This window comes from Urocampus carinirostris, chromosome 8 (genome assembly GCF_059441175.1).
Source record: "Urocampus carinirostris isolate Australia breed hairy pipefish chromosome 8, RoL_Ucar_1.0, whole genome shotgun sequence".
NCBI lineage: Eukaryota > Metazoa > Chordata > Actinopteri > Syngnathiformes > Syngnathidae > Urocampus > Urocampus carinirostris.
Window position 1 is genome coordinate 13,178,601 of NC_142356.1, and position 26,391 is coordinate 13,204,991.

The 26,391-nt window shown below is 39.5% G+C and overlaps 1 protein-coding gene across 2 annotated transcripts; it reads right to left on the reverse strand.

Moving 5' to 3' along the window:
- fbxo8 (F-box protein 8) lies at positions 1–26,368 on the reverse strand. Of its 2 annotated transcripts, none has more exons than XM_088341653.1 (8): positions 26,132–26,368; positions 22,904–23,006; positions 21,660–21,740; positions 17,725–17,869; positions 17,480–17,606; positions 17,210–17,328; positions 13,867–14,063; positions 1–8,096 (listed from the first exon to the last, which is right to left on the reverse strand). In XM_088341653.1, exons 2-8 carry the CDS (start codon positions 23,004–23,006, stop codon positions 7,909–7,911), a joined length of 960 nt encoding a protein of 319 aa, XP_088197779.1. In that variant the 5' UTR covers positions 26,132–26,368; the 3' UTR covers positions 1–7,908. The 2 variants fall into 2 exon arrangements, with proteins under 2 accessions (XP_088197779.1, XP_088197778.1); XM_088341652.1 differs by lacking the exon at positions 26,132–26,368 and adding an exon at positions 25,739–25,856 and having other exon boundaries at positions 17,725–17,871; positions 21,659–21,740.
- Positions 26,369–26,391: the final 23 nt, after the last annotated feature.

Consider the following 26,391-nt stretch of genomic DNA (forward strand, 5'->3'; position numbering starts at 1 on the left):
TTCATAGCAAAGACAAGATTTAATAACTAACATCTTACATCGTGTCAGTTTTACATTCTAAACACAAATAAAATCAAACAAAACATACAACATAAAAAGGCTCTCCTAATTAGGAAAGCCAGACTTCATTATGTTCAATGGATCTTTTACATAAATAACCCGTGGGCGGGTAAGACTTGATTTCGAATGAGGAGTTATTGACTTCAATGAAAGGAAAATTGAAAGGAAATAAAAGACTTGAATTGAAAAAAGGGACTACTTCTCTCGAACTATAGTCTTTGGGAGGTAAGGTACTCAACAGTTCCAACTAATAAGCTCGATCTCAAAAGGCTGCACAGACTATTGCAAACTACAGACTATTATGACAGCATCCCCTGATCTCAAACCTACATGAGGGCAAGGAAAACCTCAAAAACCCCAACATGAGGTAAATGAAGAAACCTTGAGAAGGGACATGAGGTCATCCCTCTTCCAGGATGACCAGACTGCAACTGATGTTGCAATAACAAACAATCAAATTAAAAATAAAATATAAAATAATTTAAGAATAAGATGAAATAAGAAATTAAAAAAATAAAACAAAAATGATGACCAGGTTGCAATGGATTTAGCATGAACAAACAATACACAGATAGTGTCAACATGAAATATACCGTAAATTCCGGACTATAAGCCGCTACTTTTTTCCCAAATGTTCAACCCTGCGGCTTATTCAGTGAAGCGGCCAATTTATGTAATTTTTCTGACGGCCACCAGCGGCACTCGAGTACAAAAGGTAAAATTTAGACCGGTGGAATAGTGCGCCGAGGTAGACTGCATCCTCTTAGTTTATGTTCGAATTGTCCGTATGACAGAGGACAGAGGTTCGTTCCGATTATGAGGAGGACGCCCTTGATGGCGACAGTTATGAGGAGAAAGACGAGGACGGTTTACCGTGAATTTCGCAATTGCGGCACGGCTTTTTTTCAACAGCTATGCTTTGTGCGTTGCGAGCGTGTTGCTAGTAGCGTTTTGCTACCCTTCACCAGCACGGTTTGGGATGAAAGTTATATTATTATTAAAGCTTTGAAAACGCTCTCGGTGTACTGTCTTTCTTTGTAAATATGTGTAACCATGTATAATATGTATTTGCAACTGTATATTTTTGTAATGTATTTATTTTAGATATTTATTCTGTTATGTGTTCTACGAGCGAATCAAAAAGAAGGGGTGGAGCAAACGCGGGCTGATGGGAAGTAGGGTAAATGAAATGATCTGCATTTCTATAGCGCTTTTCAAGTCAATGACTTCCCAAAGCGCTTTACAATGTGCTTCACATTTCCCAATAGCGGCCGTGCAGCCATGTAAGGCGCTAACCTGCTTATTGGGGGTATTAGGGGTTCAGTGTCTTACCCAAGGATACTTCGACATGTAACACGGACGAGCCGGGATTCGAACTGGGATCCCTTGATCCCAAGACGAGCGCTCTACCTCCTGAGCTACTGCCGCCCCGGATAAAGCTGAGTTACCGGTAGATCTGTCTTTTGTCGCAGCGGACAATAGTGGATATATATTTTTCCCACCCTTAACTTTGGAAATATACATTTTTTTCGTTGGATTACTTTCAACTTTAAAGGTTTGCATTAAATTTAACTACCGGTATAATTTTCCGTTCATGTTGCCGATTGTGGTGGATGGATTGTGTACTATGTTTGCAATTACAATCGCGGCACCTAAAGTCAGGTTTGGGATAAGCTTGTGACTGTGTTACGTGTTTAATTGTTGGCGCATGCGGCTTATATACAGGTGCGGCTTGTGTACGGACAAAACCCATAATGTCCGCAAAATGTGGTGCGTGCGGCTTATAATCAGGTGCGCTCTATAGTCCGGATTTTACGGTAGGTCATTCATAAACTATAGAATATACTGTGTCATTTCAATAATATTATTATTTATTTTCTGACTAGTGTTCTGTGAAGAATACAGAAGTGTTGCTTGATTCCCGAAGAACTACATTTGTGCATTAAGCCCCTCCTGCAATCGTCACACTTTTTGTGCAACAAACTGACCCTGGCCCCTCACCAGGGAAGGGAAAAGTTATCCGGGGACCCCTGTTTCAAATTCTTACTTTGCACATGTCATGTTTATTTATTTGTATAGCCCTTAATCACAAAGAGTCTCAAAGGGCTGCACAGATTATTGCAAACCACAGACTATGATTACAGACTTTTATGACACCATCCCCTGATCTAAAACCTACATGAGGGCAAGGAAAAACTCAAAAACTTCAACATGATCACCCTTTGGGCGCAGTGGATTGAAGATTGAGAAGATGACTTTGTCTTACTGTTCGATATATTAATTGGTTTACCAGTTCTCAGTGTGAGGATCATGAGGTTTTACGTTTATTCGACCCGCCCACGTGAATTCATTTTCGGCTTGTTTTTTTTTCCCTCCAGTGATGGATGGAGTAGCATGACCGTTACTGATCTCAAGTACCTTTCCCAACACGCCTATAATCTTCCAAGACAGGGGTGGGCAAACCTTTCACAGACCGCGTTTGGTTGAAAAAAATTGCATAGGGGCCGAGTCAAAGAAAACAAAAAGCTGACTGAATAATTTCTTTGTATATGCCGATAGTCTTGTATCCGATAACTCGGCAATAAATGAGGAAAAAAAGATAACAAAAAACAATCTGTTTTTGCTTATTTGCATTTACCTGCACAAGTATGTCTCATCCCCTATTTGTTTAAAGGACAATATAAGGATAATCTCATCCAAATGGTTCTGAAATACTCAAAATATACAAATATATATATATATTTTTACAAAAAAACTTGAATTAAAAGTAATGGCAAAGTATTCTCTCCCTTTTTTCAAGCACTAAATTTGATTTGCATTGAAAAACGATCGTTTTTTGCTTTAAAGGGAAAGTGTGTAATGTTTAGTGCCCTCTAATAGTAGAAAAACACGTTCAATTAGTAACATAACATTGATTAGAATACAAGGCAAAATTACTATCATACCAATGTTTATTCTTATAATAAAAATCATAGGTCGCCATGTTTGTCTGCCATTTTGTTGCCCGCTCTGGCACTGGTTTTCGTAAGCGTTAGACAACAGTGCCGTCTAGTGGTCAAATATTACACACTGGGGCTGTAAATTGAATGTATTCATAGATAACATTGATTTTAAAAAGCAAGTACAGTGGAACCTCGGTTTTCGAACGCCTCTCTGTTCGAACAAATGGGAGTCCGACCCAAAATTTCGGGAAATTCTTGCTTCGCTGTTCGGTCAAAAAATCGGAGTTCGAACGCCGGTAATGCATGAGTGCGTACGCTAGGGTGCCATGCTGAGCGGCGTACGGGTGGAGATGGCTCTTTTCGTGACCGACTGTTATCGCGTGCGGACGTGCTTCGTTTTGCTTTCGCTTTTAATATAGGTGTACCAAGTGTTTTAGCCCCTAATTATGCCTCCGAAGAAAGTCAGTGCAAGCAGCAAAGTTGCTACAGGTGAAAAAAGAAAAGTAGTGCGTACAACTATTGGATTTAAGAAAGAAATAATAGCAAAATATGAAGGAGGTGTGCGACTGACTGATCTTGCTAGGGAATACAGCATGCGCCTTCTGCTGACCACCACAAAGGTAAGAAATCCTATTCATAATTCTTTTCTTTATGTTTTTTTTTTTTTTTACACGTTTTGTTAGCGTAATCTTTTGTACGGAAGAATACGCTAACGCGAACGTACGATTAGCCTGGGTTAGCTTTATGTTTACGTTAAACATTCAAGGTAAACATTCAGGGTGTTGGAACGGGTTAAAACGATTTACATTATTTTTAATGGGAAAAATGATTTCGGTGATCGAACAAATCGGTTTTCGAACAGGGTTCTGGAACGGATTATGGTCGAGAACCGAGGTTCCACTGTACAGAAAAATGTAGCCAGGTATTTGAATGTCGCCCATGAGCGCAAAAATATTGATTTTATTAGGCCACACGAAGGGACACAGGATAAGTAAGACAACAAAATAACGCAAGTTGTTCTTATTTCAACTTTTGATATGTAGGCAATATATTAAATGATTGTTTCAATAGGTAAAAAGTCGTTTTCTGTTTTTAATTTTACTTTAAATGTCTACCTGTATTTGAGAACTATGCTGTTAGATTCCAATCTATTACATACCTGTCAACCTGTACGTTTTTGCCGTACAAAGTACGTTTATTATGCATTTTAAGACGTGTACGACATACAAGAAAATGTGTACGGAAAAACGCAAATTTGTCAATTATGGGTACCATCCCGCCTGGGGATATCCCATCATGCATCATTCTGGAAAAAAAAATATGGTGTATGATTATTTTGTATTTTGTAAGGGAAAATACGACAGTGTGTAACGGGCATGGAGCCGTGGAGCTTGACAGCTATGCTATTATAAAAGCATTTAACGCATCTTTAACCATCAGGATGGTTTGTTTCCTCAAATGTTCTCTGGTTGATAAATAGTAGTCAGCAATTACAGCTTTGGGAGTGGCGCCTTATTTTGGCAAAATCCAGTGGACGATATTTTAAACTGCAGGACATTGATTAAAGCCATTTTTGCCTGTGCTTCTCTCAACTTCGTCTGGCGGGCCAGATCAAATCCATTAGCTGGCCTAATTCGGCCCACGGGCCGTAGTTTGCCCACTCCTGTTCTCAGGTATATACACAACAATGTATCATCTATTTCTGAGGTGAATGTAATTGTTCAACTGGCGGTCGTGAAGCAGTCCGACGCAGTTGGAGAGAAACTGTCAAGTTCATCCTTCCACCACGTAGTCATGGTACTTTATCAGTGCAGTGTCAGAGTTTATCTTCCTGGTTTTAGTCCAAACCATCTTCCTCGATTACAAACATCTCCGGACATAACATATCATTTTGGCGGCAGCATCTCTCCCACACTACAGTGATCTATTACAGGGGTGCTCATTAGGTGATGGGGATCTACCAGTAGATCGCAGCGTAGTTAGTGTATTCAGTGCTGTGTGTTTCTTAGGATGCACTGGCATCTAGTGGTAAAATGCAAGTACATCAAATTTGGTCAATTGCAGACTTCTGACTATTTAAAATTTTAAAAATGAAATTAAAAAAATAATATATATATATATATATATATATATATATTAAAAAAAATATATATATGTATATATATATATATATATATATATATACACACCGTATTTTCCGCACTATAAGGCGCACCTAAAAGCCTTTATTTTTTTCAAAAGCTGACTATGCGCCTTATAATACAGTGCGCCTTATATATGGATCAATATTAAGTCGCAAAGTCTTGCAACTAAGGCAAGCAGCCGCCGACTAGATTTTCCCCCGAAGGCGAAGTACTCCGCGGTGTATGCTGGGATTTATATAACGGCGTTTCATTTCCTAACCAATGTGTCAATCATCATTTGAATCAGTCACTATTGGCTAAAGTTACTCGGAGGTAAAGGGGGCGGATCCTTTTTATCATTTACAGGCTCGCATAGGCTAAAGGGGCGAAACAAAGCCTGCAATTGGCCGAAAAAGATGAATGTGAATCACACGTTGGGTTGCACTACATAGAGAAAACATTTTTTACTATTCTGTATTTGTAAATATTTGACTCTCCTGGATTTACGACACTCACGGTTGTAAGAAGACCATGGTTACGTATCGTTATTGAATGTGATGGCTGCAAGAGAACTTAGGTGAGCTATGCGGCTTTATATATTCCCGGTATCTTGTTTTAGAACGATCTTGATGTTTCTGTGATGAGTCTATTTTTAAACTAAATTTAATTCAAAGTGTTTATTGTCATATGCACGGTAAAGAACCCCGTTGCACAATAAAATTCTTACTTTGCTGTCCACACAGTTGCCAGCAAAAAATAAAATGGAAACTAAGAAATGTTGGGCATTTCTTGAATCCCAAGACTTTAACCTTCCGAATGATATTTGGAACGATGCATTTGAGTGATTTGTGACATCGTACAGACACTGTTTCCGTACATGTCTGACACACGTATTTGCTTCTTTGCAAGCTTTGGGAATGTTAAGGGGGTAATAAGTTTGACTGAACTATCTGACTGTTTTGTTGACCTTCCCATTGTAGCGCCTTATAATCCGGTGCGCCTTATGTATGGAAAACATAGGACCAAAAACTATGTTTTGGGGGTGCGCCATATAACCCGGTGCGCCTTATAGTGTGGAAAATACGGTATATACATACATACATACATTACTACCGTTCAAAAGTTTGCTTAGAAATCTTCCAATTTCCAACGAAGATAACAATAAACTGATTCGAAATACACCCCATACATTGTTCATGTGGTAAATTACAAATTTTTGATTGAAATGTCTGTTTTGTAATGCAGTATCTGATATCTGCGAATAGAGGCCCATTTCTAACAACCAGCAGTGTTGTAATAGTACATTGTGTTGACTGATTGCGCAAGAAGGCTAATGGATGGTTAGAAAACCCTGGTGCCATGATGTTAACACAGCTGAAAAAAGTTGAGCTGGTTAGAGAAGCTATAAAACGGACTTCTCTTTTGAGCTCGTCAAGTATCTGGAGCATCACATTTGTGGGTGTGATTTAACATTCAGAACAACCAGAAAAAGAGAACTTTTGCGTACAACTTGACAGTCTCGTCTTGTTCTAAGAAACGAAGGCTATATCATGCGAGAAAACTATAGATCTCCTACAACGGTGTGTACTACTCTCTTCTGAGAACAGCACAATCAGGCCTAACACAGAGTAGAAAAATAATTGGGAGGCCCAACCAAGTACATTAGATTCCCTAGTTTAAGACCTAGACATCTTACAGGTCCTCATCTAGCAGCTTTGTTAGTTAACTAGTACCCGCAAAACACTAGTGTCAAATTCTACAGTAAAGAGGTGACTGGCCTTGAAAGCAAGCAGATTGGCAAAGAAAAAGCCATTTCTAAAACTGGCCGACAAAAGGAAAATATTAATATGGGCAAAGTGAAAAACAAAAACATTGGACAACTCATTTGATAAGAAAAAGTGAAACTTTTTCAGGGAAAATACAAAATTGTCTGGGTGACCCTAAACTTTTGGTTAACTGCCCAAATGGTAGTGCAATATATATATACATATATATATATATATATATATATATAATGTGTGTGTGTTTAAAATAATATAACAATTATTTCATGATTGGAGTTTAAATGAAATGTAATATGTAAATTAGCATTTATATTTCATAACATGAATGACGGTGGAAATAAAGGTAAAACATTGCCTTACAAAAAAAAAGTCAACTATATATTCGGAATATTCTTTTATGTATACATGTATATAGTTTCTTAGTTTTATTACAATGGCAACTGTGCGAACAGCTAAATAAGAATTTAATTGTTCATGGAATTGTGGTTTTTTACTGTGCATATGACAATAAACACTTTGAATCTCTTGAATACATTTACTCTATAAGTATATGTTGTAATTTCAATTAATAGGCATAAATGTATGTATTTGTTATTCGTTTTTAAACTGCAGTACAGTGGTACTTATTATTTCTTGCAATCGCAACATTTGACAAAAACAATGGTAACAGGTTGATTATTGTACTATTATTCTGAATGAATGTATTTTATTTTTTTATGAATACGGTGAGAAATGTCAACATTCTTTTGAATATTTTTCATTTACTTTAATTTTTGGCGTAATAAAGATACAATATATGTAAAAAGATTGGCTGTTTTGCATATTTTGTAGTTTCCGGTATATCGTTCAAGGTTTGTTAATATTGTAAGTATTAAATATTGAAAAATGGTGAGCACCCCTGGATATTTGTATCTGCTTGTTTGCAAACAATGTATAAATATTTTCAACATTTTAAAAATGTACAGATATAATTAGGAGAAGACATTTTTGGAAGATGAGCTACGCTGCCACATGGCCAATCAGGTAAATGTTGTCATAAAGATGGCCCACAAAGTCATCGGAGACATTATGGGCGGCTCTGCGAGTGTTCCTAATAAACTCCCTTTTAGACATTTTGTTTTTGACGTGCGGACTGGTGAGATCGATGGACAGCAGGATGAGACTGTAGCACAGAACATACACAGCATCTGCAGAGAACAAAACAATATAAGAGATTGTGATAAAAGTATTCCGTTGAAATGCTCTCAGTAGAGAATATGGCAGAGCATAAATATCTATTGACATTGTTAAACCTTTAAGAAGAAGCACTACAATGCAACACAGTTTAGTAGGCTACAGTATGCAAATGAGTAAAATGCCAGCTGAACAACACAAGTGTATTCAAAATGGAATACAACATTTTTTTGAGGTTGTGATTATACAGGGTGTTGCAAAAGTCTTGGGTACAATTGAAGTCCCCGTGTTTCCTGACTTTGATTGGAAGTTAGACGAAAGCCTTATAAAGTGAAATACATTACGTTTCTTGTAAGGCAATTCATTTGTTAATTTATTCTCAGACCCTTTAGCGGTGTTGTCACTCGACAAGAAAAGGCGTTTTGTGTGCTTGAATTTGCAAAAAAAAAACGGAATCATGGACTGTTGTTACATGTATTTCACACACACTGCAGCCTCGGAGTTGGACAGTTTCTGAACACAACACTTCCAGACCTACAGATTGTAAAGCCTGGACAAAAGGATCACAATCTTGTGTCCTGGCCACCTATATCTCCCACCATGCAGTCTTTTTGTGGGGATTAGTTGAAAAGATTGGCCTATGTACCCCATATTCCAAGACCTGTGGATGAGCTGAAGCCACAAAAAACAAAAACTGTTGCAAGCAATGGCAATGCTGGGACACGTTTGGCAAGAATTTCACTATCGGCTTGATGTGTGTTGTGTGACCGATGGTGCTCTCATTGAACATCTTCCAACATTCCATTAAAAAATTGAGATTAAAAGCTATCTGAATTTACCAGATGTGCTTTATATCTTTAGTGGTTTTATAGACTAATAACACACATTAAATTGTCCTAGATTCACGTTTTGTCATTTGCTTCTCAAGATACTTTGAGATATGGATAAATCCATGTGTTTTTCAAATGTGGTAAATTTGCTATTATTTACCGTAAATCATAGACTATGGAACGTACCTGAATAAAACCTGCATGCTAATATTGAAGAAGAATGCTCAATTTTGCATTTTTACAAGCCGCACCAGATTTTAAGCCACAGGCTAGAGAGCGAGGTAAGACTGGGCCCCAAAATAATCCGTCCCGACCCAGGCCTGAGGGTATTGAAGCCCAAACCCAACAGATTAACATGATTTGCAGGACCGTCCCTAAAACAAACCCGAATTTTTTTTGGAGGACTCAGGAGGAGAGGTGATTTGGGCCAACCCCAGGCCCCGCCGTGCGTCCAGTTCACTGGGCTTGACGCCATCAATGAAGTCCGCACGGGGAGTCGGCGACACAAGCTGTGTAAAATGTGACCCCTGTATTTCTAAGCAACACAGATGTGTTTTTTGTGCTCTAGTCATTGGTAGTTTCTGCAGCGACCGACCAAATTGCATATGCTTGTCATCGTTCCTTGAGGAGTAAAGGAAACTCCCGACACCTGACAATGACTCCAATACAGAAAGAGAACAGAAGCGCTTTTGATAGATAACTTCCACTGCTATTCAAGTCAGATGTGGGAGTTGAAATATTGTGAGCACATAGCCAATACTGAATAAAGTACCGTCAAAATCCCCATTATGCTCCTTGGATGTATGATATGAATAATGTTTGCCAAAATATAAACACATTTTTTTCCTCTAGAAGGGCGTCATAAATGTTTCCAGACATCAGCGCGGTAATCAGAGCGAATGCGCCGTCGAAAAAGGCAGTTTTCCAATGTCCCTCGCACACTTGAGGAATTTGCCGACCGAGCGCCAAAATGATCGGACAGATTCTTCACCATTGATTCATTTATGCCAAGTTTACAGGTAGCAGCTTGATTTCCTTGCCAGAGTGAAAGCTTGAAACCTTAACGCCAGGGATGAAAAAATGATGACTCACAACACGTGGTAAGCTTTCTCTCCTGGCTTTGATCTCTTTGATCTCCGGCAAAACTAACATAAAATGCGACACAAACAAAATGAAAATAAATCCAAACAGCTTGCCAACATCATTTTTGCCATTCCATGTATTCCGTTACTCCCCAAGCCTGCACAAAATTTTGCCATTCTATCCCTATTTAGTTTCTTTCCCAAGGTGAAAAAAAAAAAAGAATAAGCCGCAGTGTGTAAAATATAGCCAAAAGGTAGCGGCTTGTAGTCCAAAAATGACGCTACCTAACTTTCACCTTCGAGTACAAAATAGCTTAAACGTCATGCAAGAAAGATATGACGAGATTGCTCAGGACTTTAAATAAAATACCGACTTATCGCATGAAATGCGTTGGTTGTCGGAAGCTGAAATTCTATTCTTCTACCTTGATCTTTTAAAACCCTTCTTGAGCAAATTGCAAAGCAGAAAATCTGAGAGAGAGTACCAAGCATCCATCCATGATCCACTACCATTACACTAATCCCACAAATCACATAAGTAAGTCCAAGCAGTATTAGAGTAAATTGTAGTATAATTGAGTGATAGAGCAGTATTAGGTCACTCATACTCCACTGACAATACTAAAGCTAAGGTTTGTTGCTGAAGCACTTGATTTTGGTGATATTGTGTGTCCTTTTCCATAAAAACTAAGTTTACACAGTGTATTAAAGTGTGATCTGAGAAATGTCTGATTATCATTTCTTCTTCAAATTCTGAATGTACTCAATATTCTTAATGTTATAAATGTTTTGTGTACAGAACCCAGATTCAAGGCAGTCAATGTGAAAAAGAAGCGTGCCTTATATGTTGGATTTTTTTTTAATCTGGCATTTTATTTTCAAAGTATTCTTGGAGGTGAAAAATAATCTGAATGTTTTCTTTTTAAATACAATTGCGTGTCACCTTTTTCACTTACCGTAAATTCCGGACTATAAGCCGCTACTTTTTTCCCAAACGTTCAACCCTGCGGCTTATTCAGTGATGCGGCCAATTTATCTAATTCTTCTAACGGCCGCCAGCGGCGCTCGAGTACAAAAGGTAAGATTGAGACCGGTGGAATATATGCGTCGAGGAAGACTGCAACTTCTTGGCTTGTGCACAAATCAAATTAGCGTAAACATACCCTCATCATGCAAAAAGAAAGGCACGTGGCGCAGCTTTCAAGCTAAAAGCAATTGAGCAGTCCGAACGGTTTACCGTGATTTTTACAAGTACGGTATGTATTTTTTACCAGACCCGTTGACTGTGTTGCGAGCGTGTTGCTAGCGTGTTTTGGAATAAGGGAGCGTGGGATGACGTCTATATGACAAAGCTTCTTTCCGACACTGAGGAAGACAACTTTGATGGCTACAGTTCTAAGGAGGAAGATGAGGACGGTTTACCGTGATTTTTACAAGTACAGTATGTTTTTTTTTTTACCAGACCCGTTTACTGTGTTGCGAGCGTGTTGCTAGCGTGTTGCTACCATTAACTGCCCAGTCACAGGCACCGTTTGGGATGAAAGTTATATTATTATAATTAAAGCTTTGAAAACTCTCTTGGTGTTCCGTCTTTGTTTGTAAATATGTGTAAGCCATGTATAATATGTATTTGCAACTGTATATTTTTGTAATGTATTTATTTGTATTTATTTTAGACACTTATTCTGATATGTTTTGCACGGGCGAATGAAAAAGGAGGGGCGGAACAAACGGGGGGTGACGGGAAGTGGGGTAAAGGTGAGAATCAGACAGACCTGTTTGTGGACGCGGCGGACAATAGTGGATATATATTTTTCCCACCCTTACCTTTGGAAATATACACTTTTTTCCTTGGATTACTTTCAACGGGACCCGGACTCTGCAGGTCTGCATCAAACATTAAGTACCGGTATCATTTTCCGTTCATTTTGCCGGCTTTGATTTTTGGACTGTGTACTTTAATGAAGGACATTTAGTTTCAATCGCGGGACTTAAAGTCGGGTTTGGGTTTGCATGCGGCTTATATACAGGTGCGGCTTGTGTGAGTACAAAGTCGGTTTTCCTCTTGAAATGTGGTGGGTGCGGCTTATAATCAGGTGTGCTCTATAGTCTGGAATTTACGGTAGATTGTACATACCAGGGGTCACCAACCTGTTGCCCGCCGGTTTATAACACGAGTAACCCACAGACGGGTTTTGAACATCAGTGATGGGCCATTGAGATCTTGGAAATATGTTTTCTAATTGGTATGAGAAATCATTAGCATGATCAGTGTCTTTAAATACGGCCATCCATCCATTGTCTGCACCGCTTATCCTCAGTAGGGTCGCGGGGATGCTGGAGCCCATCCCAGCCATCCTTGGGCAGTGGGAAGGGGACACCCTGAACCGGTTGGCAGCCAATCGCAGGGCACACAGGGACAGACAATTCGCTTGCTCATTCACACCTAGGGACACTTTGGACCTGAAATTCATGTTTTAGGAATGTTGGAGGAAACCGTATTGCCTGGAGGAAACCCACGCAAGCGCTGGGAGAAAATGCAAACTCCGCTGAGGAAGGATGGTAGCTGGATTTGAACCCATGACCTCAGAACTGTGCCGCGGACACGCTAACTACTCAGCTCCCATGCCGCATTCTATAAATACATGAACTTTCAAAATGATTTCTAAAATTAGATGATTGATATATGTAATCGAAGACATGGCTGACTGAGTCTATTTTAACTCTATCTCATAATTACAGCAGGGGTCTCCAACCTTTTTCAAGATGAGAGCTACATTTTCCAAATAATTAGTGCAAAGGGCACCCAGTTTGATATGTATTCCTAAAATAATAACTAATCACGTTATTACCTGCTTAACTATTAGAAGATAGGTTAAATCGACTCAGCCAACCACTAAAAAAAATATTTTACAAGACAAAACAACGACCCAATATTGGTTAGCAGTTTTCAGAACAGGTCCACTCCTCAGCTGTCCTAGGGAGGCACCCTGGTGCCCACGAGCACCACGTTGGACACCCCTGAATTACAGCCTGGTAATAACATGATAATAACAAGGCAATAACAAAACATTTTAGGAATGCATATCAAACTCCTCCCTCATGGTGCTAATCAATAATTAAAAAAAGGTATCTTTCAGCTTCAAAAAGGTTTGCGGCCCTTGTTATAAACTGAAACATCCTATAAAATGTGCTGGTAATGTTTTCATTCCAATGTTATATTGTCATGATAACTGATGTGAAGCCTCGGACTCTGATTGGCTCCTTGTCACTATTTGAATCCTCGTTTATCTGTCACCTGTTGTCAGTCCGTCTGCGAACCTCACTTTACTCTAGGCAAACTTTTCGACCCTGACTCACTCCTGTTTTGCTCCAGTCTGTTCCCCGGCTTCAACCCGTTTTTTGATCTTGAGCATGTCTACTCTCCTCTCCTGGCTTTTAACTCGTTGCTGTTCCCGACCACGTTTTTGCTCTCGTGTCCCGGCTACTGACCCGTTTTTTTCCCGTTCCCGACACCGCCATCGCTCGCCGCGGTAGTGCCATTTCCGCGTTCAGAGCGACCTGCTTCCCGTGACCAGCGATCACCGTATCGTGTGTGCAATCCTTTCCTTTCTTCCCAATAAAACTGAGAGAAACGTAACACAAGTGGGTCCTGTCTCCGTTCTGGTCTTGACAAATATATGTAAATAATTTTCTAGACCACCCATTTTTGCTATGATGGATCTATTTTCTTCAAGCCTATTTGTTATTCCTCAAAGCAAAGATCAAATATTTTTCCAAGCCATAAATGTTAAATCCGTAGGTATACAATATACTTTCAATACAGACGCTTACTCTTTTCACATACGTAAAATATAAAATTCTACACTTACCAGGACTGAGACCCAAGTCTCGGACTAGACCAGGGTTGCAGGTACAAAACCTCTGGCTGAATTTGGTGATGAGGGTTTCCAGATACTCTCCTCTCTCCTCCGGTGCATGGATGTGTCTGAAGAAATCCCGTAGGGCGTTGGGGAGAAACTGATTGCTGAAGTTGTGAAGTGTCACCAGCTCGTCCAAAACATCACGCCTAAGCACGCATAGATGGACACAGGCATGAGATAAGAGGTCTAGTTTTTAAGGGTGCATATGTACTGAAATGATCCAACACAGGCCTGGAGCGCCCTCTTGCGGTTTAGCGTGAAAATAACATGTGAAGTGATACACAGTATCGTAAGAAAAAATTACAACTCAATGATATACCGTAAATTCCGGACTATAAGCCGCTACTTTTTTCCCAAACTTTCAACCCTGCGGCTTATTCAGTGATGCGGCCAATTTATGTAATTCTTCTAACGGCCACCAGCGGCGCTCGAGTGCAAAAGGTAAGATTTAGACCGGTGGAATATATGCGCCGAGGAAGACTGCAACTTCTTGGCTTGTGGACAAATTAAATTAGCGTAAACATACCCTCATCATGCAAAATGCAAAAAGAAAGGCACATGACGCAGCTTTAAAGCTAAAAGCCATCGAGCAGTCCGATAAAGAAGGAAACAGAGCTACTGCATGTAAACTTTACCAGACCCGTTTACTGTGTTTTGGAATAAGGGAGCGTGGGACGACGTCTATATGACAAAGTTTCTTTACGACACTGAGGAAGACGACTTTGATGGCTTCAGTTCTAAGGAGGAAGATGAGGACGGTTTACAGTGATTTTTACAAGTACGGTATGTTTTTTTAACAGACCCGTTTACTGTGTTGCGAGCGTGTTGCTAGCATGTTGCTACCATTAACTGCCCTGTCACAGGCACGGTTTGGGATGAAAGTTATATTATTATTATTAAAGCTTTGAAAACTCTCTCGGTGTACCGTCTTTCTTTGTAAATATGTGGAACCATGTATAATAGGTATTTGCAACTGTATATTTTTGTAATGTATTACTTTGTCTTTATTTTAGAAACTTATTCTGATATGCTTTGCCCGGGCGAATGAGAAAGAAGGGCCGGAGCAAACGCGGGCTGACGGGAAGTGGGGTAAAGGTGAGACGTGTTTGTGGACGCGGCGGACAATAGTGCATGTATATATTTTCCACCCTTACCTTCGGAAATATACACTTTTTCCCTTGGATTACTTTCAACGGGACCCGGACTCTGCAAGTCTGCATCAAACCTTAAGTACCGGTATCATTTTCCGTTCATTTTGCCGGCTGTGATTTTTGGACTGTGTACTTTAATGAAGGACATTCAGTTTCAATTGAGGGACTTAAAGTCGGGTTTGGGTTAATTTTTTGTTTGTGTTACATTTTCAATGTGGGCGCATGCGGCTTATATACAGGTGCGGCGTGTGCAAGTACAAAATCGGTTTTCCTCTTAAAATGTGGTGGGTGCGGCTTATAATCAGGTGCGCTTTATCGTCCGGACTTTACGGTAATAATGTGTTAATAATTTCAAATACAAGTCTCACCAGAGTTTGAGTCGCTAAACTATGAAAAAAAAACTGCGACTTATACTCTCGAAAATACGGTAATTTTTTCAGGTTGTAATGCAGAAGAGATTTCTTAAATGTTGCCATCTTGAATAAAAGCAATTGAAATATTAATGTCAGAAATATACAATCACATCAGACAAACTCCATACCCCTCCACTGTTACTTGAGAGTCCTTAAAGGAACACTGTGTGATAGTTGACCAATAGATGTCAATGTTTTGTGAAGTGCTACTAAAAACAAAAGTTACAAATCACAAGAAAGAATAAAAACTACGGAGACTCAAAGAGACTAAAGCACATTACTTTTCTCATTTTTTTGTCCAGCCTTTTAAAAGGTTTTTGGTTTTGGGTGGGTACCTTTATCAGCAAGATTGCAGACAATCATGTCAATACCTTCTAAGCGAGCCTCATGTTTATGTGAGATAAATCTCAAATTTATTGACCTACGCGTAATTAAAGAAAGGCATGATAGTTACTTTTTATTATTATTAAAACAAATTTATATTTTGGGGGGTTTCTTGAAATGTGAGCATAAGAAATGATTGCATCAATCAAGGTGTTAGCTCTGATAGAAGATTGGATTTGGCAGCTTGGAGTGGATGGTGGTCAGGAGCTGCAGTACCCAATTTGGCCGCCAGAGGGCCTTAGAGACGCCACGAATGCAGATGTTTATCGATTTTGTTGGTATCTTTTGGGGTGTCTTAACCTGAAACCTAGCTAAAGACACTGAAGGAAGCTGAAAGTACAACTGAGTCAATCTTCACGAAAAACGGTTCCGCTGTTTCCGAGCCTATAAGCCACATGCGAACACGCACACACATGCACCCACGCACACAAATTGGGATTTATAAATAAGCTCAGATGTGTATATGTGTATTTATATTATATATATTGAAGGATTTTATACATTTGACTATAAAGGATTTTGTACGATCGAAATTCAAATTACATTTTATGCAAAAGATATTCACTGGCGGGGTTGCGGTGCGAGGTCAGTGCAACCTAGTGGAGAATATTGTTTACAGTAATGGCGGGTACGGGACGCGAGGCTGATAAGATAGTCAGCGCATCCGACGACGCAGAAAGGCCCTGATGACGGAGGACGGCAGGCATTGTTATGAGAAACGCTCTGCTGTTTTGAGTTTTCCAGACATCGAGGCGAGGTGGTGGAGCCCACGTGGGGCTTCCCTGGCACGCGCATGGGAGGAGCCGGCCCACCATCTTGCGGAAAGACGCGGGCGGAGAGGAGAAGTGAGAGGACTTGAAGAGAAGGCTTCCCAGAGACTCCAACAACGCTAATTCGGCCATATTCGATGGAGTTCACTTAGTTGAATTGTTTAAGAAATTAAATCTGCCCCCATATGAAAATGTCAGCTTTTCTTGTTCATCTTTTCCATCAAGAAACGAGCGCGCATTGGTGGGTGAATGTATGTTGTGTTTGGTTAATGGAGTCAGATAACGAATTCGAACAATTTGGTAAACGATACATTTTAATATTAAATTCCCAACAATTTAGAATGCAAAAAACATGAACAAAGTATCTATCTATCTATCTATCTATGTTTAAGAATTTGGGATTAAATGTATTGGTGCAACTGGGTCTGCTGTGTTTGCAGTGTGCAGTAATTATACAAATCCAGCACATTATTTTTTTTTTCAAGGATGAGAATAAATAATGTACAGAAAAGGGGGCGTTTAAAGATATAATGTATAGAGAGAAAAATATATACGGTGTACAAACCAAGCCTACCTCTCATCCAGGTATATTCTCAGCATCTTCCAGTTGAGCCGCCTAGTATAAAAGATGAACTTAGCCTGCTCTTTGGGGTGATCCAATAGAATGCCTTTCGACATGAAATACAAAATACCCTGCGGAGGGGAGGGTGGGGAAAAAGCCAAAGGGTGAGAGAGTGGGAAAGGGGGAGAAAAAGAAAGATCATGGCTCGGCCGTAGTACTTTAAAAGAGTGCGTGGTGGGGGGTCGGAGGGACCCGTTTTCTTTGATGTTTAGCATGCGTTACCTCCTGCGGGTTGGCGTTGAATGTAAGGCTCCCTTCATCTAGTTGTAGAAAAAGTCTTCTATATGAGAAACCAGCAGGCAGCCTTCTGTTGTAGATGGAGCAGTGACCCCAAGTGGACTTGCAGAGCCTGGAAAATCAATACGAGGGGTTATCAAAAAGACTCATTTGGAAGGAAAGCAAAATGGACATTTACTGCAAACATGTGGAAAAATGCCATCGGTGGAAAGGGACTTAGGTTTCCTCACCCCTGCCACAGATATTCATCGTTTCCTAAATCCTGCCACACGCATCCGGCCAGGCATAGATCAGTAGCATTCAGATACGACAAGATGGTGATTCCCAACTCGGGAGGGAGCATCTCCAAGTCAATAAAACCGTTTTGTTCTTTCCCTATGACAACGATAAGAATGCAAGATTAAAAATTAAAGATGAAACAAAATTAGCTCAGAAAAAAACACAACAAAATTAGAAATTGCACACAAACACGTTGGTGTCTGTCAACATTTTGAGTCCCAGAGAATTTTACTCGTGAAATGAAATGATTTGCATTTATATAGCGCTTTTCAAGTCAATGACTTCCCAAAGCGCTTTACAATGTGCTTCATATTTCCCAATAGCGGCCTTGTATTGCAGCCATGTAAGACGCTAACCTGCTTATTGGGGGTATTGGGGGTTCAGTGTCTTACCCAAGGACACTTCGACATGTAACACGGACGAGCCGGGATTTGAACTGGGATCCCTTGATCCCAAGACGAGAGCTCTACCACTTGAGCTACTGCCGCCCCCGCCCCCACTCGTGAGATGTTAATTATATTTATCATAACTTAAGCCAGTTTCTAATCATGTGAGGTTAATTAATTTTTTCCCATGAGTACTTTCTTAATTAAATCATTCTAAATTGCCTGTCAGCTTCCTTTCATTGCTTTTCCAGGTTGTGCCAATTCCATATGTGTGTTTTCATATTTAAATTTTTAAACAATCACAGATATCTACCTGGAGGCCTTCACAATCTGTTCTGCAGGCCCTGTAGCATAAAATACACGTCGACTAAGCTGTTACTTTCACCAATCCATTTTTGAGGTTGGTGAAACCAAGGTCTTCTAGCTTGTGTCGAGAAACGTCAGCGCTTTAACAAACTATGGTTGGCTAAGGGGCGGTAATGCACTTAAGTGATGATACCAACCGGCGTTTAACTGGAAGAGGACGAAAAAGAATGATTGGCTAGTGATAGATTGTACCAACCAGGGCCAGCAAACAGTAGAGGCCTGCACAAGCAAATATATTGTTATGTAGATTTGGCTGAAAGAGAAGACATGGATTTGGTTGCAGATTTGCTGTCAAAGCCATTTTCAAGAAGGACTTTTAAAGAAAAGCCGGACATCATTAAGAAAGGTCAGACAACTTTGAAACTAGCAAGCCTGTCACAACCGAGGAAAGGAGTGACTTTCATTTCGAGAACACGATAAAAGCGCAGGATTCAAAAACCAAGAAAATTATGTAGAACCAGCAGCCTTCAAATAAGTAGGGAAAGGAGGATTGATTTCGTGTAACACTAAAAAAAGATTTTTGATGTGGCTTTATTCCTAAATAATATTGAAATTTTGCAAGGGTATTATTAATGTTTTTATGTGTTGTAGCTTTACATAGATAGATAGATAGATAGATAGATAGATAGATAGATAGATAGATAGATAGATAGATAGATAGATAGATAGATAGATAGATAGATACTTTATTCATCCAGCAGCATCCCTGCGCTGAGAACAATACAATAATAAAGCAAAAAGAATACAATATACAAATACCCAATGTGACGTGCTAATACCCACTGTAGCGTGTTAAATAGAGTATCTAGATAGTGCTACACAGAATAAATATTGCAATAAAATTCGGTAAGATGCAATGTAGGGGGTGTGGTTTAATGTGGGCCTTTACTCTGCCGGGTGGAGTTAAAGAGCCTTATGGCATGAGGAAGAAAAGATCTCTTCAGTCTGTCCGTGGTACAAGACAGTGACAGCAGTCTGTCGCTGAAGCTGCTCTTCTGTCTGGATATAATGCTGTGTAGTGGATGCGATGAATTGTCCATGATTGACCGCAGCTTTTTCAGTGCCCGTCTCTCAGCTACTGTTGTCAGGCTGTCCAGCTCTGTGCCCACAACAGAGCTCGCTTTCCTCGCCAGTTTATTCTTCATGACGCTGCCTCGCCAACACGCTGCCGCATAGAAGAGGGCGCTTGCCACAACTGTCTCATACAATATTTTCAGGAGCGTTTTGCAGATGTTGAATATATATATATATATATATATATATATATATATATATGTATATATAACAAAGTCATGTCCCCCTTGTGGGAGGTGGCTAGAGTCATTTCTGACTCTTTTTGGGAGATTATTTCAGAGGAGGGGATTCCCAGCCCCCTCGCTCAAACCAACTGAGGTGTTGGGAGTCATTAGGTGACCAATTCCAACCCCTAATGCCGAGCACCAAGCAGGGAGGCAATGAGTACCAATGTTGTAAGTCTTATGTATGACCCGGCTGTAGCTGCAGTAAAAGGTTTATAGCCAAAACAAAGTTATTGAGAGTTAGATTGATTCAGGTGTAGCACTACTTAGACCTAGGCATGAAATGCACAAGCCAAAACTGGATTCTACACTGTATTATGTGCCTATTGGCTGTCATCGCTTATAATGTGATGAGTATCTGTTACATATTTTCTTCATGTGGTTTCTCTGTGCCTCACCACATCATTCTCATTTAGGTGTCTGCATGTGCATTTGCGTACGTACCCATGGGGATGTTGACGTCAAAGGCATGGTGTTTTCCTTTAATTGTCTAATAACTCTTTTTTTCATGTGTAAACGGGGCCTTATGAATAGCGTTTGCAAGCATCAAGGGTGCCTCCATGTTGTTCTTTTCCATCAAATATAGATGATACACAAAAATATATATATTTTTCAATCCATTTAAATTTGAGTAGAATAGAATAGAATAGAATATGCCTTTATTGTCATTGTTACAACATGGGATATGATGTGATAACGAAATTGGACGACTCCAGTTCCACATTTACAGTGAGGATAAGGACAAAGAGACAAAGGAACAAAGAACTAACTGACTTTGTTGTAACTAGGCTTTGTTTTCCTCCGGGGGGGTTGAGGGTCAAACAGAGTTGCCGGATACAACCGAATGTTTGATCTTACATTACACATAGTTCAGTGTTTTTCCGAATTGCTCAGTCCACAATTGAATGGATTTGGGAGTACAGTCCATAAACATGCCCGATTAAAGTCGCCGTCGACGATAAAGCTCCGTTGGGGTGTGCAAGCTGCTGTTTATTGATAGCAGCGGGCAGGAGATTTAGCGCTATGCTAACGTTAGCATCCGGTGAAACGGTTAGCGGAAAATTAGCGGATTATTTGGAAAATAATCTTAAAAAAAGAAATCGTAATTTGATGTAAACAAGTTGTTTATAAAAAGAAACACATGGTTTTTGAAAATCAAAATAAAATACAAGAAAAAAAAACAAGGTAATTAGATAATATAGATTAAAAGTCCATTTATATTAATGTTGAAGGGCTTTTGATAAACATTCCTGGGCGTTTAAGGAGATGAGAAAACATGGAAACAAGGTATCAGTCACATACAATTCTTTCAAACAATAACAATATTGTACAAGACAATACAAATACACATGAATGTACCGCTCCAATGAAATTTATACTCTATAGTTTTTGATGGCAGGCAGAAGTAGGAAATAATAGTAATCGTAAATATTTTGGAATTAATTGAACACACTTACTTAATGGCACAACACATGAAAATGATTAAATGCTGAAATATTTAAGAACAACAAAAATGTGTAAAACACTATGATTATTTTAATGTAATTCAATAATCATTTGGTCACGATTATGAGAAATTTGTAACTTTGGACCTTAATAAGTGAACTGTAATGTTATCATTATAATTTAGCATTATCAATACATGTAAAAATGTAAAATATTTTAGGTACAATTGCATTAGCTGATTTTAGTGATTGGGTAGGGTTATTTTATGGTGGGTCATTTTAAGAGACGTTCATCGCATGTTTTAACAACTTCAAATCAAGCAACCCCTTTGATTAGTCAGAATCATTTGTTATTTCCACTAGAAAAAGTATTGTTTTGGTTTTATCTTACCTCTGCGTGTTTTCAGCAGATGGTAGACGTCAGGGCCATAACAATGTTGAGGGACTCTTCGAAGTGTTCCCCCATCTCTACCTAGGGAAATGGTAATGACACGCACAGTAGACTAAAATTAATAACTACTCGAGGTAAATCTGGAACCAAATGAGTAAATACAACACAAAAGCAAAAAAACATGTTTGAATAAGCATTTGTTAGATAATCTCTGGTATCTTAAAATATTTCAAGGCACATTCATATTTGAGGCAGAGAAATAGATGTAAAGCTCCCGGCAGAATATGCATTCTTCGAAATAAAAATGTGTAGAATTTTCACTATACCAGATTTATTAATGTGTAACGTGCACAGGCGTATAACACACAACTTTAATTGTCGATTAAAAACTGGTATAAAATGGTGTTGTTGTTGTGTAAGGTCAGTGTTCATGTCTCCACTATAAGAAAGACCCTGACCAAAAAGGCATCCGTGGGAGAGTTTGCAAGCGAAAACCACTAAAGAATAGAGAGAGTTGTCTCACTTTTGCCAAAAAAAGCATCTTGATTATCCTCAAGACTTTTGGAGAATAATTCGGTGGACTGATGAGTCAAAATGTTAACTTTTTGGAAGGTGTGCAGCCTGTTACATTCGGCGTGAAAATAGCACAGCATTTGACAAAAAGAACATGATGCCAACAGTAAAGTATGGTGTTGGGAGTATGATGGACTGGGGCTGCTTTACTGCCTCAGGACTAGGACATCTTGATGGAATAATGAATTCTGGTGTTTACCAAAAGATCATGAAAGAGAACGTCCGGCCATCAGTTTGATCCCTCAAACTTAAGCGCTCTTGGATCATGCACCACGATTGGCTCAAAGAAACAAACTGAAGGTTCTTGAGTGGCCAAGTCCAACTCCGGATTTAAATCCAATTGAGATGCTGTGGTGTGACCCTAAACGGGCAGTTCATGTTAGAAAACCCTCCAATATGGCAGATTTGAAACAATTTTGCAAAAAAAGAGTGGGCCAAAAGTCTTCCACAGCGTTGTACAAGACTCATTACCAGTTATCGTGCACTTTTGGTTTCTGTTATTGCTGCCAAAAGTGGCCCAAATGGCTAAAAGGTTCAGGGGTCAAATACATATTCACAAAGGGACAGACTTTTAGACAAAATCCTGGTGTAATATTCCCCGGCATTACCTGGATTCACAATTTAGGTCAAGACCCATTTGCTAAATGCTACAAGTGCAGTATTATTCATACCTTCGTCTTGTCTGGTTCCTCTTGTGTCTGCCAGTCGGTCAACGAGCTCTTCTTGAAGTTGCTGCTGTTGTCTTGGTGGCAGCCTCCACAGTGCCTGACCCATCTGTATGGTTACAGTACAAGTATAAGTCCATTAAACAGTAAAATAAACAAAGTAGTATGTGGCAAAATTTGTGGTAATGACAAAGAGTTACAAAGGCAAACATGTTTAAAACATTTGATTAATTTTGGTTCCTAAAAGAACATGCAAATTAAATATTTTCCAAATTCAATGTTGTATATAATCAAATAAATTGAGACCAAACAAAAAGGAATAGATGAAATAATTAAAGCATTTCTAAATAAGCTTTTTCTTTCTTCAAAACAATAAAAATAATGTATGTGTGTGTGAAAAGTTTTTAAAATCGGCCCAAGTTATACATTTAACTGCTTCTAGCAAAACACATTTTTGAAAAAGCTGAATTTATGCCTACTGAACACAAACAAGCCAAGCCTGATTATCTCAGGATCCGTTCAACAAGAAATAACCAAAAAAAACAGTATGTGGACAACCGGTATAAATATTACATTCCGATTAATATTGTGTGTGTAAAGTATGAGTTATCCTAGCTCAAACCACCGCGACATTTGCCAGACTTAAACCCATCTAGATGGACAAGAACATAGCACTGAAATCAAAGATCAGACTCATGCAAGCTCTGGTGACTTCTATCTTCCTCTATGCTTGCGAGACATGGACTGTCACAGCAAAACTGGAAAAGAAAATCCAGGCCATGGAGATGCGATCATACAGGAAACTTCTAGGCATTACCTAATTAGCCTAAGCGACAAACAAAACGGTGCGCAACACCATCAGAGGGCAGATTGGACCCTACGAAAAACTGTTGTCAACTCTGCGCGGACAGAAACTTCATTGGTAAGGTCACGTCACAGGATCCTCAGGACTGACCAGGATTATTGTCCAAGGCAGTCCAAGGGGACAGGAAGTGAGGAAAACCGAAAAAGAACTAGGCTGACAACATTAAGAAATGACTGTTGCCAACTTTGCCACGACCAAGGAACAGGCCAGCGACCGTCAACAGTGGAGAAGGCTGTCCAGAGTTGCGTCCTCATTGGTGCCCCGACGAAAAAATATATATACATTTTTTAAGAGCACAAAATTTCACTACAAGCACCAAACATGCTATTTTGCTGTCCACATGACGACATAGCCGAGGAAAATAATTATCTTAAAGCCCCAATGTGTGTGTGAAGCATTTCCCTGCAGGGCTTCATTTTGCCATCCCTAGATGTTCCATCCATCCATCCATTGTCTTCCGCTTATCCGAGCTCGGGTCGCGGGGGCAGCAGCTTTAAAAGGGAAGCCCAGACGTCCCTATCCCCAGCCACCTCCTCCAGCTCACCCGACGGGACCCTGAGGCGTTCCCAAGCCAGCCGAGAGACATAGTCTCTCCAACGTGTCCTGGGTCGCCCCCGGGGCCTCCTGCCGGTGGGACATGCCCGGAACACCTCCCGAGGGAGGCGTCCAGGAGGCATCCTTATTAGATGCCCGAGCCACCTCAACTGGCTCCTCTCAACGCGGAGGAGCAGTGGCTCTACACAGAATCCCTCCCGGATGACTGAGCTTCTCACCTTATCTCTAAGGGAAAACCCAGACACCCTGCGGAGGAAACTCATTTCGGCCACTTGTATCCGGGATCGTGTTCTTTCGGTCATGACCCAAAGTTCATGACCATAGGTGAGGGTAGGAACGTTTTTACCTATTTATCCTAACAGTCTTCTCTTTTTTTTCTCTTTATCAAATGTTTACCCTGCAGTGCCATGTCTAATATAGCTGCATACAATGTTTCACAACGTTTACATCAATGGCATTAAAAAATTATTAATTTAAATTCAATTAGGTTTAAGTTGGTTACTTCAGAACACATACCTGTCAACCTGTACGTTTTTGTCGTACAAAGTATGTTTATTATGCATTTTAAGACGTGTACGGCGTACAAGAAAATCTGTACGGAAAAACGCAAATTTGTCAATTATGGGTACCATCCGGTATACACCGACTATGGCAAAACGTCAAATCAATCAAGTCAAAAGAGTTCGCCGCGGTAGCCTCTATCTCGGTATCGGGTTTTTTTCCGTTGCAAACGAAGTGAGTGGTTTGATGCTACTGTGCCCATGCATCTGCTCCCACGGATTTCATGTGGTAGTTATGTAGTGAAAGGAAGTCCGTCTCTTTTTAGAGAACCGGCTTTTTCGGCTCAACTCATTCAAGAGAGCCGGCTCTCAAACGGCTCACTTGCTTTGATACATTATATTACAAATCATTATTGCTGTATAAAGAAGTTAAGAAAAAAAGGAAGTATAAAACGAGAAAATGAAAAAAGACAGGTTTGTTGTTAGCCCTTTAATCAGTATATTACCAACAATTAATGCAAAAAATGAATTCATAATTTGAATAAGAAAATGTATTATTCTACTTAATTATATTTGCATGTATTTTTTCCTTCTACAGTGAAGGTCCAAGCTACTTCATTTTTGAACTTTTTTTATAATAAACCTCATTCATGTCGAGCAACTCAGTATCTCACAACAAAATGTTAATGAACAATATATATGATATAACGAAACACATGTAAAATATAACATGTTAAACTACATAAATAAACACGTTTGGAAAAGAAATATTGTGTAAAATTATTTTGTAAGGGAAAATACGAGTTTGTAAGGGCATGGAGCCCTGGAGCTTGACAGGTATGAAAACACCACACTGTGAGTACAGTAACTTGTATATTCGATATTTTGGAATCTTTTTGAAAGAAATCAACAACAAAATACCAAATCGTCTTTTCACCGCCGTGGTTGTTGTTATTGTTCCTGCTTGTCCAGACACGTCAGATGTGTTCCATAAACAATCTCCGACTGTTGTGATCAGGCCATTGCAGGCAGTTCCGCCATCATCCTTAGTGAGACGTGTAATCCCATTAACCGTCCAATGAAAATTAACGTGCAAGTCACGTGTACGTTATTTCTGAAATTCTATTGGTTGTAGTTGCCTTCGTCACTTTCGATTTGATGAGTTAGCATAGCATGCTACGTAAACAGTAATGGAGATTGTGACTGTTAACTAAACGGCCGACCAAGCATCTAGTAAAATTTAGGATAATTTAACACAAATGTCAATGTTTCATGTTGATTGGCAGTTGTATATTAAAAAAATAAGATACATACCTGAGTTGAAAGGTTCCTTTGACGACTCAGGTTGCACACGAGCACAGCCCCACATTTAATTTCTCATGGAGTTCGGTTCACTCGATTGTTTTTCCCCTTCATCTACTGTTTAATAAATAAACCCAGTCATCTTCGATTAAAGTAAATATTCCTCAATTTGTGAAAAGACCTCCATTCTTGCGATGACACTGTTTTACAAATATTAGCCTTCCTCTCCTTGTTATTCCAGCCCTCCCTCCGTTTGTCATGTCACATAACTC